Here is a 15,000-nt window from a genome sequence, read left to right on the forward strand (position 1 = left end):
CCAGTTCATTTGTGTGTATGTGTGTGCGTGTGAGTGGGTGTGAATGTTTTGCGCTGAGGATGTTTTAGAGTCTCACCCTGTAATTTCTGTCTGTTTTTTTTCTGCATTGTGGCTGATTATTGATTGTAAAAAAATGCTCTTGCTTCCTATTCATTTTCAATGGTCGGTCAATTTTTACCGCGAATACCAGTGGTGTCGTTTTTTATTTATTTTTTATTTTTATTTTTTTACGACTACTTAGACTTATCGAATTAAGCCCAGATTTTTTTTTATTTTTATGTTCAGATGTCAAATGGAGGAAAAGTCACCAAGTTTTGTACTGCTCAGAAAAAGGAAAAATGTTTATTAAATAAGGAACATTTATTTCTGTCAAAAATGACCAAATACCATAGGAGGGCTAACTGACCTAATTTACATAATTCATTATAATTATTGATGTAGAATATTCAGACTCAGATAAATACTCTGTTTGTATGTGTGTGTGTGTGTGTAGCTGGTCCTGACTGTAGGTCTGCTGGCGGTCGTCGTGTATCTCTACACAGTTGTGGCTTTTAACTTCTTCCGTAAGTTCTACAATAAGAGTGAAGATGGAGAATCACCGGATATGAAGTGTGACGACATGCTGACGGTCAGTAATTACAGTTAATAAATTACATTGCATAAGTAATCGTGTGAAATTGTAATGGATGGTTTTTAATTCAGTTAGCGTTGACAGTTTGAAAGCAATTCTTCACTTACAAAAAAATAATTTGGCACTAAACTAAATGTTTTTTTTTTTACATGTATCTTGGAGTACCATGGAAATATCATGATTCATGAATTATCACAAGAATCAAATATGACTTCATTACTTACATAGATACCCATACTTTATATCAAAAATGACATTTCAACTACTAAAAACTGCATTTTCACTAGTAGATTTTCACAATCATCAATTTCAACTAATTTCTTACTAGTTGAAAATTATCTCATGTCAATAATTGTCTGTTTTTGTTTCTCATAAGGAATTATAGGAGCAATGTTGATACTTGACGTAATTGAGAACCCAGTTAATTTTTCTGAGCTCTGAAAGGGCAATATCCTCTAGAACATACAGCATGTTGTGGCCCGAATCGATGAGGCTCCACCAGAGCGCTTGACCCTTGACCTTTAGCCTTGACCTTGTGCCTGTGATATTTAAATTCTGGGCTACAGTAAAGTGATTGTCTGCGCAGCTATGGGGCGTGTTGCTCTTTTAATTGGTGTCGTTTGGTTAATGTGTACTTGAGATGAGAACATCTCTGCTGCCATCATTTATTTGTGACATTATTGCCGTTGCTTAGCGCAAATGACCGGACGGTCATTAGAACCGTGGCGTATTAACGACCGGAGCAGCGAGCTAGAACAACAGACTAATTAACTCACAGCAATTAACTAACTCTGCAAACACACGGAGAGAGAAGCTGGATTCACCGGACTGAAGAAATATGAAGTTTAAACATCTGTTTTTTCTGAAATGTTTATTGAGTCGCTCTCCATTACACGTCAATAGACAACCATAATGAAATGTTGTTGAATATATTTAAAAAATAGTGCACCATGAAAATGTTATCATCAATTACTCACCCTCATGTTGTTCCAAACCTATATGACTTTTTTTTTTCTTTAGTGGAACACAAAGTATTTTAACTGAATGTTAATGCTGCTCTTTTCCATATAATGAAACATGAAGTAACCAGCAGTGTTGGGAAGGTTACTTTTAAAATGAGATTAAAGAATACATTCTGTATGATGTCATTTGTAACATTATATTACTCAAGGTCAGTAATGTAATCTAAATACTTACTTTTACTTTTATAATTACTTCTTCAGCATTGGAAGTGAAAACTGCCAGTACAGTAAGACAAAAGACACCCATCTTAAAGGGACAGTTCATAATTTACTCGCCCTCATGCCATCCCAGATGTGTTTGACTTTCTTTCTTCTACAGAACACAAATGAAGATTTTTAGAAGAATATTTCAGCTCTGTAGGTCCATACAATTCAAGTGAATGGTGACCAGCACGTTGAAGCTCCAGTAAGCACATAAAGGTAGCATAAAAGTGATGCATAAGACTCCAGTGGTTTAATCCATGTCTTCAGAAGTGATATGATAGGTGTGAGTGAGAAACAGATCAATATTTAAGTCCTTTTTTTACTATCAATTATCCTTCCTGCCCAGTAGGTGGCGATATGCATGAAGAATGCAAATCACCAAAAACAAAAGAAGAATGTGAAAGTGAAAGTGGAGATTTATAGTAAAAAAGGACTTAAATATTGATCTGTTTCTGACCCACACCTATCATATGACTTCTGAAGACATGGATTAAACCACTGGAGTCATATGGGTTACTTTTATGCTGCCTTTATGTGCTTTTTTGAGCTTCAAAGTTCTGGTCACCATTCACTTGCATTGTATGGACCTACAGAGCTGAAATATTCTTCTAAAAATCTCCATTTGTGTTCTGCAGAAGAAAGAAAGTCAGACACATCTGGGATGACATGAGGGTGAGTAAATGATGAGTGTTTTGAGTCAACTTTTACATTCTCTGTAAAATGCCTAAACATCTAATGTAGTGTTGCTTCTCAAGTAAATGTATCTTGTTTTAAGGATTGTTAGTTACAGGAAAACAGTAGAAAAATTAAGAATAGTTTTGCCAAATTTTGAGAAAAATAATATAATTATTTGTATTATTATAAAATGTTATGCAAAGTATTCTTTTCAGGAATGAAAATACTTTTTATATACAGTATAACTATATTCTGACCAACTATTTAAATTGTTACTGTAATGGAAAACAGTTACTAATATTTTGTATTTTAAACACATTATTACATGCATTCAGTTACTCCCTCGGTAACCAGAGTCTGTCAAGTTTAAAAAGGACCATGAAATATCATTTAAGATATGACTACATTCATGGTACTTTTATGGTGCTTATTTGTCATTTTTGGACCCTTTACAGCTTCTTTATACGTTCACTGTATGGAAAAGAGCAGCATGAACATTTTGCTAAACTTTTGTTTGCCATAAAAAAAAGAAAGAAAAAAGTCATACGGTTTGGAACAACATGAGGATGAGTAAATTATGGCAGAATGTTAATTTTTCGCTATTTTAACTACTAAAAATAACTATTTCTATAATTAATCATTTCTTTAAGATCATTTGGAGTTGGGCGTCTGTGCAAAACCAGAGTTTCTCAGATTCTGTTGATTTAAAAAAGTTGTGCAATCTGAAAAGACGACAGTGATGAAATCAAGTCACATTTGTCTCTCTTTTTAGTCTGTTCTTGTGAGTGTCAGTGAGGTGTGTGACGGAAGACCTGAGATGTGTGTGTAGAGCTATATAAGGTGTGTGTGTGTGTGTGTGTAGAGCTATATAAGTTGTGTGTGTGTGTGTGTGTAGAGCTATATAAGGTGTGTGTGTGTGTGTGTGTGTGTAGAGCTATATAAGGTGTGTGCGCGTGTGTGTGTGTGTGTGTGTGTGTGTGTGTGTGTGTAGAGCTATATAAGGTGTGTGTGTGTGTGTGTGTGTAGAGCTATATAAGGTGTGTGTGTGTGTGTGTGTGTGTGTGTGTGGCTTTAATCCGCTCAGAAGCAGCCACCCGTGGAATTCCATTTCTAGATCTTTCTCTTTTCGTCTTTCTCTATGTCTGTCTTTCTGTCTCTCCTCCTAATAAGGGAAGACAGTTTGAGTGAAAGGAAGTTTTTTGTCATGAAGGTGACAGACGGCTCAGAACCATAAGCTTCCAGCTGCACAAATCCACAGATTGCCATCTGGATGATTTGTGTGTGTGTGTGTAAGGGAGAGAGAGAGTTTCTACAATGGTAACGTATAGAGAATGAAAGGCTTTGTATAAAATGTGGGCGCTCATGAAATCTGTACACACCTGTGATGCATTCTGGATGTAATTATGAAGATCTAGAATTGTACATTTTGTGAAGAAAATGTCAGGTGTTCTGAGTGTTTTAAGGGTGTTGTTATGTGGTTGCTAGGATGTTCTGGTTGGTTGCTAGGTGGTTGTTTATTGGCCCAAGTCAAATGAGTCTCTGTGACTCGAGTCCCTTCTTCAATCCAAGGTAGAGGGGCAGAAATTTTAAGCATCAATATCTGCCCTCTGGTTTTGATTTTCAAGGGCATTTTATACCTTCAAAACAGCATGAACAGAGTAAAAAAAACCGACAGAGTCAAATGGTAAATAATAGTAAAAAAAATACAAATATTCAGTGTCATCTTTTATGACATATTCCTAAATATAATTAATCAATTAACAAATTAATTTAATACCTCTTACACATAAATTCAGTCAACTAGATGTAGACCGATATATCGGTTTTACCCATTAATCGGTGGCGATTGTTGCTTTTTGGATATCAAGTATCGGCAAAAATCTATGCTGATAGTTGCTGATAGTTTTGACATTATTTCGTCATTTCAAAATAAGCCGTGTTTTGGGCTTGTTTATACTTAACAGTCCTGCATTATGCACCAAATCTTCCTTTTTGTCCAGAACGTCTTTTTTTTTAGGAATCAACTGGTTGCAAGCAATGCTTACGTTTCCCTTCCACTCATGGTGCACGTGTTTGGGATTTTTTCACCTGTTTTATTGCCCAGCAATAAAGATCAAAATGCACATTCAAATCCTAAACTGTCCATTCCAATTTTAAGATGTGTCCCAAGCAATGACAATAACTAGCTTGGAGGTCTTTGGTCATTGCGTCTTGCTCTTTAATCAACCTATCGCAGCATGGTGGGCCATTCACACAGCCTCATTTTGCTGCCCGTCTGCACTGTTTTCCCATAGTTTTTCTGTGTAAACATGCGCTAAATAGACATCAGTGACCAGCTGTATGTTTTTAGATGCTGTATGAGGTAAAACAAGAATGCCAACTCTCGAGACACCCACATTCTGTTATATGCATTGCACTGCGTCTAGCTTTTTTAATGCAAGAACTCGTTTGGTTTGAGCGGCCCCTGAGCAATGCGTTTTAACGGTCCATGAAGTTGAAAGGAGTTAACATAGTCTGTTGAGGCGTAATAATGAATTGACTAATACCAAAAAATGCTAAAATCTGTGTTTGTGTGTTTTGCAGTGCTATATGTTCCACATGTATGTTGGCGTTCGCGCTGGCGGTGGAATCGGCGATCAAATTGAGGATCCGGCGGGTGACGAATATGAGATCTATCGCATCATCTTCGACATCACCTTCTTCTTCTTTGTCATCGTCATCCTCCTCGCCATCATTCAGGGTGTGTATCTGAATGTGTGCACTTTCTTTACCGTGTTTATGTTTCATGTATTGAAGTTCGGGAGGAACATATTGAAGGGCAACTTCTAAGAGTTCACTAACATAACCTTCTGAGACCCGAGCAAGACTGCTGTGTGCATTTCCATGTCCCTTTTTGATTTGTAACTAGTCAAAAAATTGGCTAAAATGTTTTTTTAATGGAAGCAATTATAAATGGTTTTGTTTGCCTTCAGACATTCCAAGAGATGACTCATTCGAATCAATAAGAGCCTGATGAAAGGAGAGTTACAGCTGTCAGAATATATTAGGTGTTAACGTTTCATAGATGTCATAGATAACATTACTGTTGTTAATATCAGTAAATTTACATCTGCATCCAACTCAAAATCAATACTGTAATGTAGAATGAGCATTTCAGTGGGATAAAGTCAGGGGCGCATCTACACATTTCCGAGCGGGTATGCAAAACTAAATTTGTGGCTCATGTATCTGTCAATCGAGGGGGGTGAGGTTGGAGGGGTCGAGGGGGCCGATTGCACCGCCATTAGTGAGCTGCTGGTGCCCCCCTTTACATGGCGCCCCTGTGCATTGCATACCTTGCATATATGGTCAAAGTATGCAATATTATTGGTCATTTCACTTATTTTTGAAATATAATAAAAAATAATGTAACTTTCATTATTAGTTTGTCCTCAGATTTTTTATTTTTTATCTTCTTGCATTCAAGAAAAGCAAGGTTTGTTCTCACATTCATGATGCGTAAGCCTGCTGAAAAATATTATTAAATAACAAAACTGTAAAATGATGTAATGCATCGAAGTTGCATTGAGCAAGCAGGGCGGCCTGGGGTCAGGGAACGACATAGGGGGGTGTTCATCCAAAAAAAGTTGAGAACCACTGATCTAGAGCAAATAGTTTTCTTAACAATTGATGTCCATAAATGTGGAATAAAAGTTATAGAAAGTCAGGTTTTTTTTATTTATTTTTTTTTTTTTATCAAATGGTATATTATGTTTCCAGGAGTGTTGATTATTCATGTTTTTGAGATGTCACAGACGTTACATCAGAAATTAGCATAATTAATTCAGATTCAAAGTAATGTCCAGCATCATCCAATCACTGTCAATCATGTTAAAATAAAATGATACATTATAAATTCTGAATCTATGTACTGATTATCATTGTCACATGTCTGTCAAACATGTTGAGTGATCCAAACATCATCTGCAGCCTGAAACTGAACTTTTGATCAGATTTTAGGAGTGAACGCACTTAACTGCATAGAGAGCTATAGGATGCTCCCTTGCTCCCTATTTAGTGCATGACTTAACCTCCAGTGTGCTGTCTGTCTGCACTGGTCTCAGAACAGTTTGAAATGCACCTTATTTTCATCCTAACTCCATATAAAGCCTCTGAAAGCAACATTTTTCAGCTTTTGGATGAACCCAAAATAACTAAAAAAAATTTCATCTTTTGAGTGGAATAATGTCCCAGAATCCACATATGTGGACATCATGTTTATCAGCGTGCTGACGCACGCAAAATAAATGCATTTTTTAGAGTGGCATATCAAATGAAACTAGAGACTCTCCTCTTTACAACCAAACAGGTTTCAATGAAAAAACTTAAAGAGGTTTCTTACCAGAGGCACTTTAGTTGGCGCTGCGCCCACAGAAGCGCTTTACGGAAATCAGCGTCATGCTGTTGTGTCACGTGACTTGGTGCGTCAGAATTTTAACTCTTAAATGACAGTCTAGAGTCTTGTGAACAGTATTCAGTCAGTTTAAACTAATTTATATCATGTGTTGCAGATGGCAAAGCCAAAATGCAATGTCCACGCATGTGGACGTGGGGTCGCACGAGGATATAGTTGACCTCAAAGCTAATGAACATGAACTAAAAACCACAAAAGTCCAGTTTTATTTCACAAGGACATTAAGTGTAACATGTTTTGTGTGCATCTTTCTGAAGAATCTCATGTGTGTGTGTGTATGTGTGTGTTTCAGGTCTGATTATTGATGCATTTGGTGAGCTGAGAGACCAACAAGAACAAGTGAAAGAAGACATGGAGGTGAGAACACACAAACAGATTAGGACTAGTGAGGGCTAGTTGTCCATTTAATTTTGGTTCTGTACACACTTCACGGAGTTGATGAAGTTTAAGTTGTCACCACCTGAATTTTTCAGGGTGAACCGGGTTGTAGAAAGCAGAACGGGATTAAACACTCAGAAATGAAGACATATTCAACTAGTTTGATAAAGACTTTTCAGCCGTCAGTCTTTGTGCTGTTCGCCCACTCTAATGGAATCGTTCTGCACACATTAACCACTGTAATTACATCCATCACCTCGTCATCACAGTCACCCATTCACATCTGATTACCATGACACCTGATATCATAAATACCATTTACTGTGAAGTTCAGCTGTTTCATTTGAACATGAAAACTGGATTTTTGAATTCAAATCAGAAACAGTAAAGGAAATTATGTAATGCTTCCATCACCAACATCCTGTTATCTGTATGAAAATATGTAAATAAGGTATATTGTATGAGAACAGAAAACTCGTACTGTCTTATAAATTAAAGCAGTTCTTTAGAATCTCTCGAAAAAGAACAATAGGCCTATTTTTAGGACAACTGAGATTTTTGTGTAACATTATTTTCCCCTATTTTAATTCATGTGATAAAAACATGCATTTCTCTCCTCTTGCAGACCAAGTGTTTCATCTGTGGAATTGGAAATGATTATTTCGACACGGTTCCTCATGGCTTTGAGACGCACACGCTACAGGAACACAACCTGGCCAACTATCTGTGAGTCCTGCATGAGTGTGTGTTTCAACTGAACGTTCATCACATGGTTCTGTTGGTGTTTTGGGGAGTGATTTCTTTATTTTTACATGTTCAGGAAGAGTTTATTATTCTTTCCTGAAGCATTTTATCAGTAATGTTCATTTGTAGAATATCAAGAATCCTGAAAACAAACAAATGAACATGCTACACAATCAATACAGCAGTTTTGATTTGTAACTAGTAGCACGATTTTAAGAGTGAATGCACTTAGCTGCATAGAGAGCTATAGGATGCTCCCCTGCTCCCTATTTAGTGAATGACTTAACCTCCAGTGTGCTGTCTGTCTGCACTGGTCTCAGAACAGTTTGAAATGCACCTTATTTTCATCCTAACTCCATATAAAGCCTCTGAAAGCAACATTTTACAGCTTTAGATGCATCCATTTATTCTCAATGTGATAATACACAGTAAATATAGGAATGCATTTATTAATGTTAATGAACAGAACCGTATTATACAGTGATAACAAAATAAAATATAACAAAATGTATATTAAAATGAAGTGAAATGACCCACAGATGTGTAAGAGTTGAAAGTTATTCAGATAACATGTTTTTCAACTTTTGAGGAAATGCAGTGCCAGTGTCCCCGTATGTGGACATCATGTTTATCAGCGCGCTGACATGCGAAAAATTAACAAATATTTTAAAGCGGCATATCAAACGAAACTAGAGACTCTACTCTTTACAACCAAACAGGTTTCAATGAAAAAACATAAAGAGATTTCTTAGCAGAGGCACTTTTGTTGGCGCTGCACCCGTAGAAGCGCTTCACAGAAATCAACGTCATGCTGTTGTGTCACGTGACTCGATGCGGCAGAAGTTTAACCCTTAAAATGACAGTCTAGAGTGTTGTGAACCGTATTCAGTTGTTTTTTTATTCTTTTAAATTATGCGTTGCGTATAGCGACGCCAAAATACATCGTCCACACATGTGGACAAGAGGTCGCATGAGGTTAAAGCTATTGTAACTAGTTAGAGAGCATTTTAAAATATCTTTAAATACTCTTCAATTTAATGATGTCTGAAATACCAAATCTAACATTTGCAGATATAAAAATATGCATTTATTAAGGTAAAATTAATAAAAGCTGCAGGCTAAATGGCCAACAACTCATTTTATTAAATTTACGGAAACAGTTATAAATGGTGGTTGGTGGGAGTTCATCTTTGATGCTGCTCACACACAAATGTGTCTGCTGTGTTGATTGGGTAGCATACTTATTTGTTTGTTTTCGGGTCTCTTGAAACTCTATAGCATTTTTACTAGTTGTAATGCAGCTGTTCATATCAGGAATGGATATGTATTAGTAACAATGTATTTACTGATATAAAAAATGATCATTTTCACTAGTAAGTCATACATTGCTGATATGTGAAAAAGACATTTCAACTAGTAAGAAATTAATTACAGATATCAGTAATTATGTTTTTCACTAGTTGAAATTCCATTCTTGATAATAAGAATGAACATTTATATGAACATATATACTAGTGCAGATATATTTACTGATCAAATCAAGAATTGGCATTTTAACTAGTGAAAATGTAAATTATACAGTAGATAGCTATGATTCATATCCTACTTGTGATTAAATGTCAAAACGGCTTGCGATACACCTCATTAACAATAACGTCCTACTTTGTTTTCATCCAAAATCCATTGTTATAAAATTGACTTGCTTATTTTAGAATAAAGAAACAATTGAACGCATTATGTTATACATAAATTGGTTGTAAAATCATACATGCATAAATTCCAAAATTCCATTTGGTGAAATATACAGAAGGAAAACAAATATTTCTGACTTAAATAATTCAAATAAATTAGGGGTGTCGATATAACGTGTTAATTCAGTGCGATTAATAATATAAAAAATAACACAATTACACAATCATGTCCCTGGACCGTAATAAGGAATATTCCTTCTATCTAAGCAATTCAAGCTTGTAGTAACAACTGTTTTCTCCAGGGGGCAGTAAGCGAAACTCCAGCTGTATAGAAAACGAGCAGCTTATACAGAGAACAAACCACACTTACTGACAGCAGACAGCACAAGATGAGAACATGTTCTTGCATTCAAACACAGCTTGATGGAGCGCAAATCTGAACACAGGGATCTCAAGACTTGTTTTTCTAAGTTTCAAACTTCGTTTAACTTGACACAGCGACCTAAAAACGGTACGTTTATGATGCAACGCATCCGAGACGCTCCAAAAGCGTCCGTCTGACGAAGGTGTACATTGACGCGTCCATAAATAAGCCCTTATAATAAATCTCGGACTGATTGATGAATTCAATTGCAAAATAGATTGCTGTGAAATGTAGGACAATGATTGACTTATGTTCAGTAATATGCAAATAAATAATAAATTGCATTATAAAGACACTTTTTGTATCGTCTTTTTTAATTCTTCACTTGTGTCCCAAAATAATATAATGCATTTTCATTTTCTGTATTATTATTTTTTTAAATATATATATTTTATTTATATATTTTTTTATATATAACTATTTATAATTATTTAATCATTATATATTGAATTATTGTTATTTGAGGGGCTTTCTCAGCAAATATATATGGATGAGATTAATTGCAATTAATTGCAATTAATCGCGATTAATTGCGATTAATTGCAATTAATGTGATTAATTAATTGGCATACCATGTAATTAATTTGATAGATTTTTTTTATCGATTGACAGCTCTAGAATGAATATTTAATAATTTATTTATTTATTTTTCATGAAAACATTTATAATATATGTGACGGATATTTTTCTCAATTCACTCGCCATTGGAAGATATGGCAAAATGTTTATATTTTATTTATTTTTTTACCTTGTATGTTAGTATTCTAATGTGTTTAAAGCTGGTAAATTTAATGTGTTTGTGTGTGTGTGTGTTTGCAGATTTTTCTTTATGTATCTCATCAATAAAGATGAAACGGAGCACACGGGCCAGGTAAAACACACCTGTCTGTCTCTCTCGCGTTATGAAGAAAAATCATGTTTTGCCATATTCTGTTCTGATGACAATGTTCTGATGTTTTGATTCTTTCAGGAGTCTTACGTTTGGAAAATGTACCAGGAAAGATGCTGGGAATTCTTTCCTGCTGGTGACTGTTTCCGCAAACAATATGAGGATCAGCTCAATTAAACACAATCGCTTACACACATACACACACACAAACACATACTTTAGAGGACAATTCTGTGTGAGACACAGTAAATATGAACTTTATATCTGCACCTGAGGAGAGACACGAGGAGAGACTTGATTCTGGCTCTTCAATGCTTCTTCATCTCATTTATTAAATTAACAAAGACTAATTCAAGTGGAGGGGATGCAGGGAATGAGGAATGACATGGACTATCCCAGCACTGCACACCAGATGAAAACAGCCTGTCTGTGGGACAGAATTCTGGAAGTTTCTTGTGACGGGGATACAGTGCCTTACCGCGGGAAAGAGGAGCTATGCAAGACAAGATAAAGATGAGCGAGAGAGCGAGCGCTTGTACCCCTCAGGACTAACGTTGGGTTCATATTCTCCCGTTTGTTTTCCGTTTATTTTGGTAATGCACCCATGCAAATGCAGAGTTACTCTTTATATACGACTTCTCTTAAAGATGTTTCATTGCATGTTTATTATGCAAGTTTAAGAAAAACAATTGAAAACTTAAAGACGCTAGCTGATCTACATCACCGCAGTTTTATAGGTTTAAGAATATTTAAGGTATCTCTGTACTATCCAAGTATGTCATGAGCTTTCCCGCCATTTGCCAAGATTGCACTCCAATGGAGCGGTTCACCCGTGGAAAACAATACATTCATCCTAGATTTAGTTTGATGCAGAAGCAATACCCATTCAGGGAGTCCACCCTACACCCTACGGCGACGGGGGAGCGACACTGACGTTCATAAGGAGTTCAACTCGAGCTTTATAACTACAGAACTGCTACACAAGCACATCACGCACAGACCGCGGACAGTTTACGAGTTCTGCCGAATTGTCGGTGTGTTATGACGGACATTTGCCATCATTCATGAAATCACTGCACTTTCTTTCATAGCCATGACAAAGAAACAACGCTTTTCTTATTTGTTATACGAAACAATGTGAAATCATTGCAATAACAACAAATGGGCTAAAAAAAAATATATATATATATATATATAAATATCTGCAACTATGTGAGAGACATTTTACTCATGTAAAGAATTTTGATAACAAAAAAAACCTCATCTGTCAGAATTTAGTGTACCGTGTAGAGTCGTGAGCATATAACTGTGTTTGATCTGTAAAGGGAAGTCAAAGACTTGCATGATTTTGAAAAATAAAATGATTATTTATTAATGCTTATAGGTGAGTATGTCCTTACAGTGAAAACAGCATTTCTCCATGATGGTGTCTTTTGCATTATATAATTTATAATAATTATATTTATTTATCACACATATCCCAGCTAAGCTGGGGTCAGAGTGCAGGGTCAGCCATGATACAGCACCCCTGGAGCAGTTAGGGTCAAGGGCCTTGCTCAAGGGCCCAACAGTGGCATCTTGGTGGTGCTGGGCCTTGAACCCCTGACCTTCTGATTAGTAACCCAGAGCCTTAACTGCTGAGCCACCACTGCCCCTCATTTTCGCATATCCCAGCCAAGCTGGGGATCGGAGCGCAGGGTCAGCCATGATACAGCGCCCCTGGAGCAGATGGGGTCAAGGGCCTTGCTCAAGGGCCCAACGGTGGCATTGTGGCAGTGTTGGGGCCTGAACCCCTGACCATCTAGTCAGTAACCCAGAGCCTTAACCGCCAAGCCACCACTGCCCCTCTCTATATTCCTCCACTATATTCTCTTACATCAGCAGTAGCCTGAACATGTGACGCGACCCAACTGGTATCGACAAACACGAAATCACTCACTCTCTTTATCATTTCTTCTCCAAGCAAGTACGTTTACTGTAGCCTATTTTCTTTAAGCATCATTGGCAACATTCATAACATTATAGTAACAGTAAACGGCATGTGTTTAGATAGAAAGCTATTGAAAACAGTGTACATGCACGCAAAAACACGTTCAGTGTGAACAGCCCTTAACCCATCTGTTCACATGTATCGGTGAGTGAGAGTGTTACATGAAACGTTACATTAAAATTCAAAAAAGTAATATTATATAGTGCAAAATGTAATGTATTTTATTATTAAAACATTTATAATAACAATTTCTTCTTTCATTAATTGGTCAATAATGTGATGTTTTATTGAATTATTAAAAATGCAATTCACACAAAACAATTACTTGAAAACAACGTGATTTCAATTTCTGAGTTCAAAGTCATTTTGATATTTGTTCTGGTTCTTGAAGTAAAAAATGTCATGTGGTGTAACCGTCCAGAGACAATTAGAAATAATAAAAAATTTAAATAATATAAAATAATCAAAGTATCATTGAAAGCTGAAATTTAAAATAATAATAATAATAATAATAATAATAATAAACATTAAAAGCTGAAATAAAAAAACAAATGTTGGCATGAGTAGTGCAGAATAATATTGTATTAATATATACATATGTGGACAGCGGGAATAAACACTAAGCTATAGAAAGTCAGACTTATGATGTTTCCAGGAGTGTTGATTATTCATGACATTACAGACATTACATCAGAAATTAGCATAATTAATTCTGATTCAAAGTAATGTCCAGCATCATCCAATCACTGTCAATCATGTTAAAATAAAATGATACATTATAAATTCTGAATCTATGTACTGATTATCATTGTCACATGTCTGTCAAACATGTTGAGTGATCCAAACATCATCTGCAGCCTGAAACTGAACTTTTGATCAGATTTTAGGAGTGAACGCACTTAACTGCATAGAGAGCTATAGGATGCTCCCTTGCTCCCTATTTAGTGAATGACTTAACCTCCAGTGTGCTGTCTGTCTGCACTGGTCTCAGAACAGTTTGAAATGCACCTTATGTTCATCCTAACTCCATATAAAGCCTCTGAAAACAACATTTATCAATGTGATAATGCACAGTAAATATAGGATATTTTAACTGAAACTGAACATACAGTCCACTAATGTGGTCATTGTGTTTAACAGCATGGCATTTCACGATATATCACTCAAATTTTAAAAATGGCATATCGGATGAAACTAGAGACTCTAATCTTTTGACTCAAACAGATTTCAGTGTAAAAACTTAATTAGGTTTCTTACCAGATGTAGCTTTGTTGCTGTTTCTCCCAAAGACAAACTCCGCTGTGATCAGCGCCATGTTGTTTGGTCACATGACTCTGTACAGCACAGAGTCTCCTGATCTGAGATCAGTCAGTATAAATTAAATTATGCATTGCATATAGCGAAGCAAAAATACAACGTCCACTCATGTGGACGCGGGGTCACATAAGGTTAAAAAAAAATCGTTTTTTTGACCTCAGACATCTTAATTGGTCAGTGACCCTATTAAATAACCCGAACCCGAAATCAGGAACTGGTGTAAAGTGTCTCTATATGATGGTTGAAAAATATGACGATGTCAGCAGAATAAGAAAAGTCATTTCAGAGGTTATATACAAGTTATTATTATTATTTTGATGAAAGATTATGAAAACAAAGAGTAATGACATTTTTTGAATGCAGTCGAGAAGAACAGGGATTGACTCCTACAAAAGAGTAAATCTGATTCAAGTGTCTTTTGAAAAGACACACTCACTGCTGGATGTTTTTGGAGAAAAAGCTCACACCGGTTTTGCTTCAGGTTTGAATGTCTTCTGAAAAGTGTCGCCATGAATGATGTGTATATGTTCAGCAGGATTGTAAAAAACACAGGAGATGGCAGAAACAGCTGAGAAGCAAGAG

General features: G+C 36.0%; 1 protein-coding gene across 1 annotated transcript in view; it reads left to right on the forward strand.

Annotated features, from left to right (window-relative positions):
* Positions 1-12,492, forward strand: part of ryr2a (ryanodine receptor 2a (cardiac)) — a 207,180-nt gene extending 194,688 nt beyond the window's left edge. Inside the window, exons 98-103 of the mRNA XM_051667848.1 lie at positions 494-628; positions 5,116-5,272; positions 7,278-7,342; positions 7,989-8,089; positions 11,042-11,093; positions 11,193-12,492. Of these exons, the coding sequence (XP_051523808.1) occupies positions 494-628; positions 5,116-5,272; positions 7,278-7,342; positions 7,989-8,089; positions 11,042-11,093; positions 11,193-11,288 (606 nt within the window). The 3' untranslated portion in view covers positions 11,289-12,492. The remainder of the gene's footprint in view (positions 1-493; positions 629-5,115; positions 5,273-7,277; positions 7,343-7,988; positions 8,090-11,041; positions 11,094-11,192) is intronic.
* Positions 12,493-15,000: the final 2,508 nt, after the last annotated feature.

Source organism: Myxocyprinus asiaticus, chromosome 32 (assembly GCF_019703515.2).
Source record: "Myxocyprinus asiaticus isolate MX2 ecotype Aquarium Trade chromosome 32, UBuf_Myxa_2, whole genome shotgun sequence".
Classification (NCBI taxonomy): Eukaryota; Metazoa; Chordata; class Actinopteri; order Cypriniformes; family Catostomidae; genus Myxocyprinus; species Myxocyprinus asiaticus.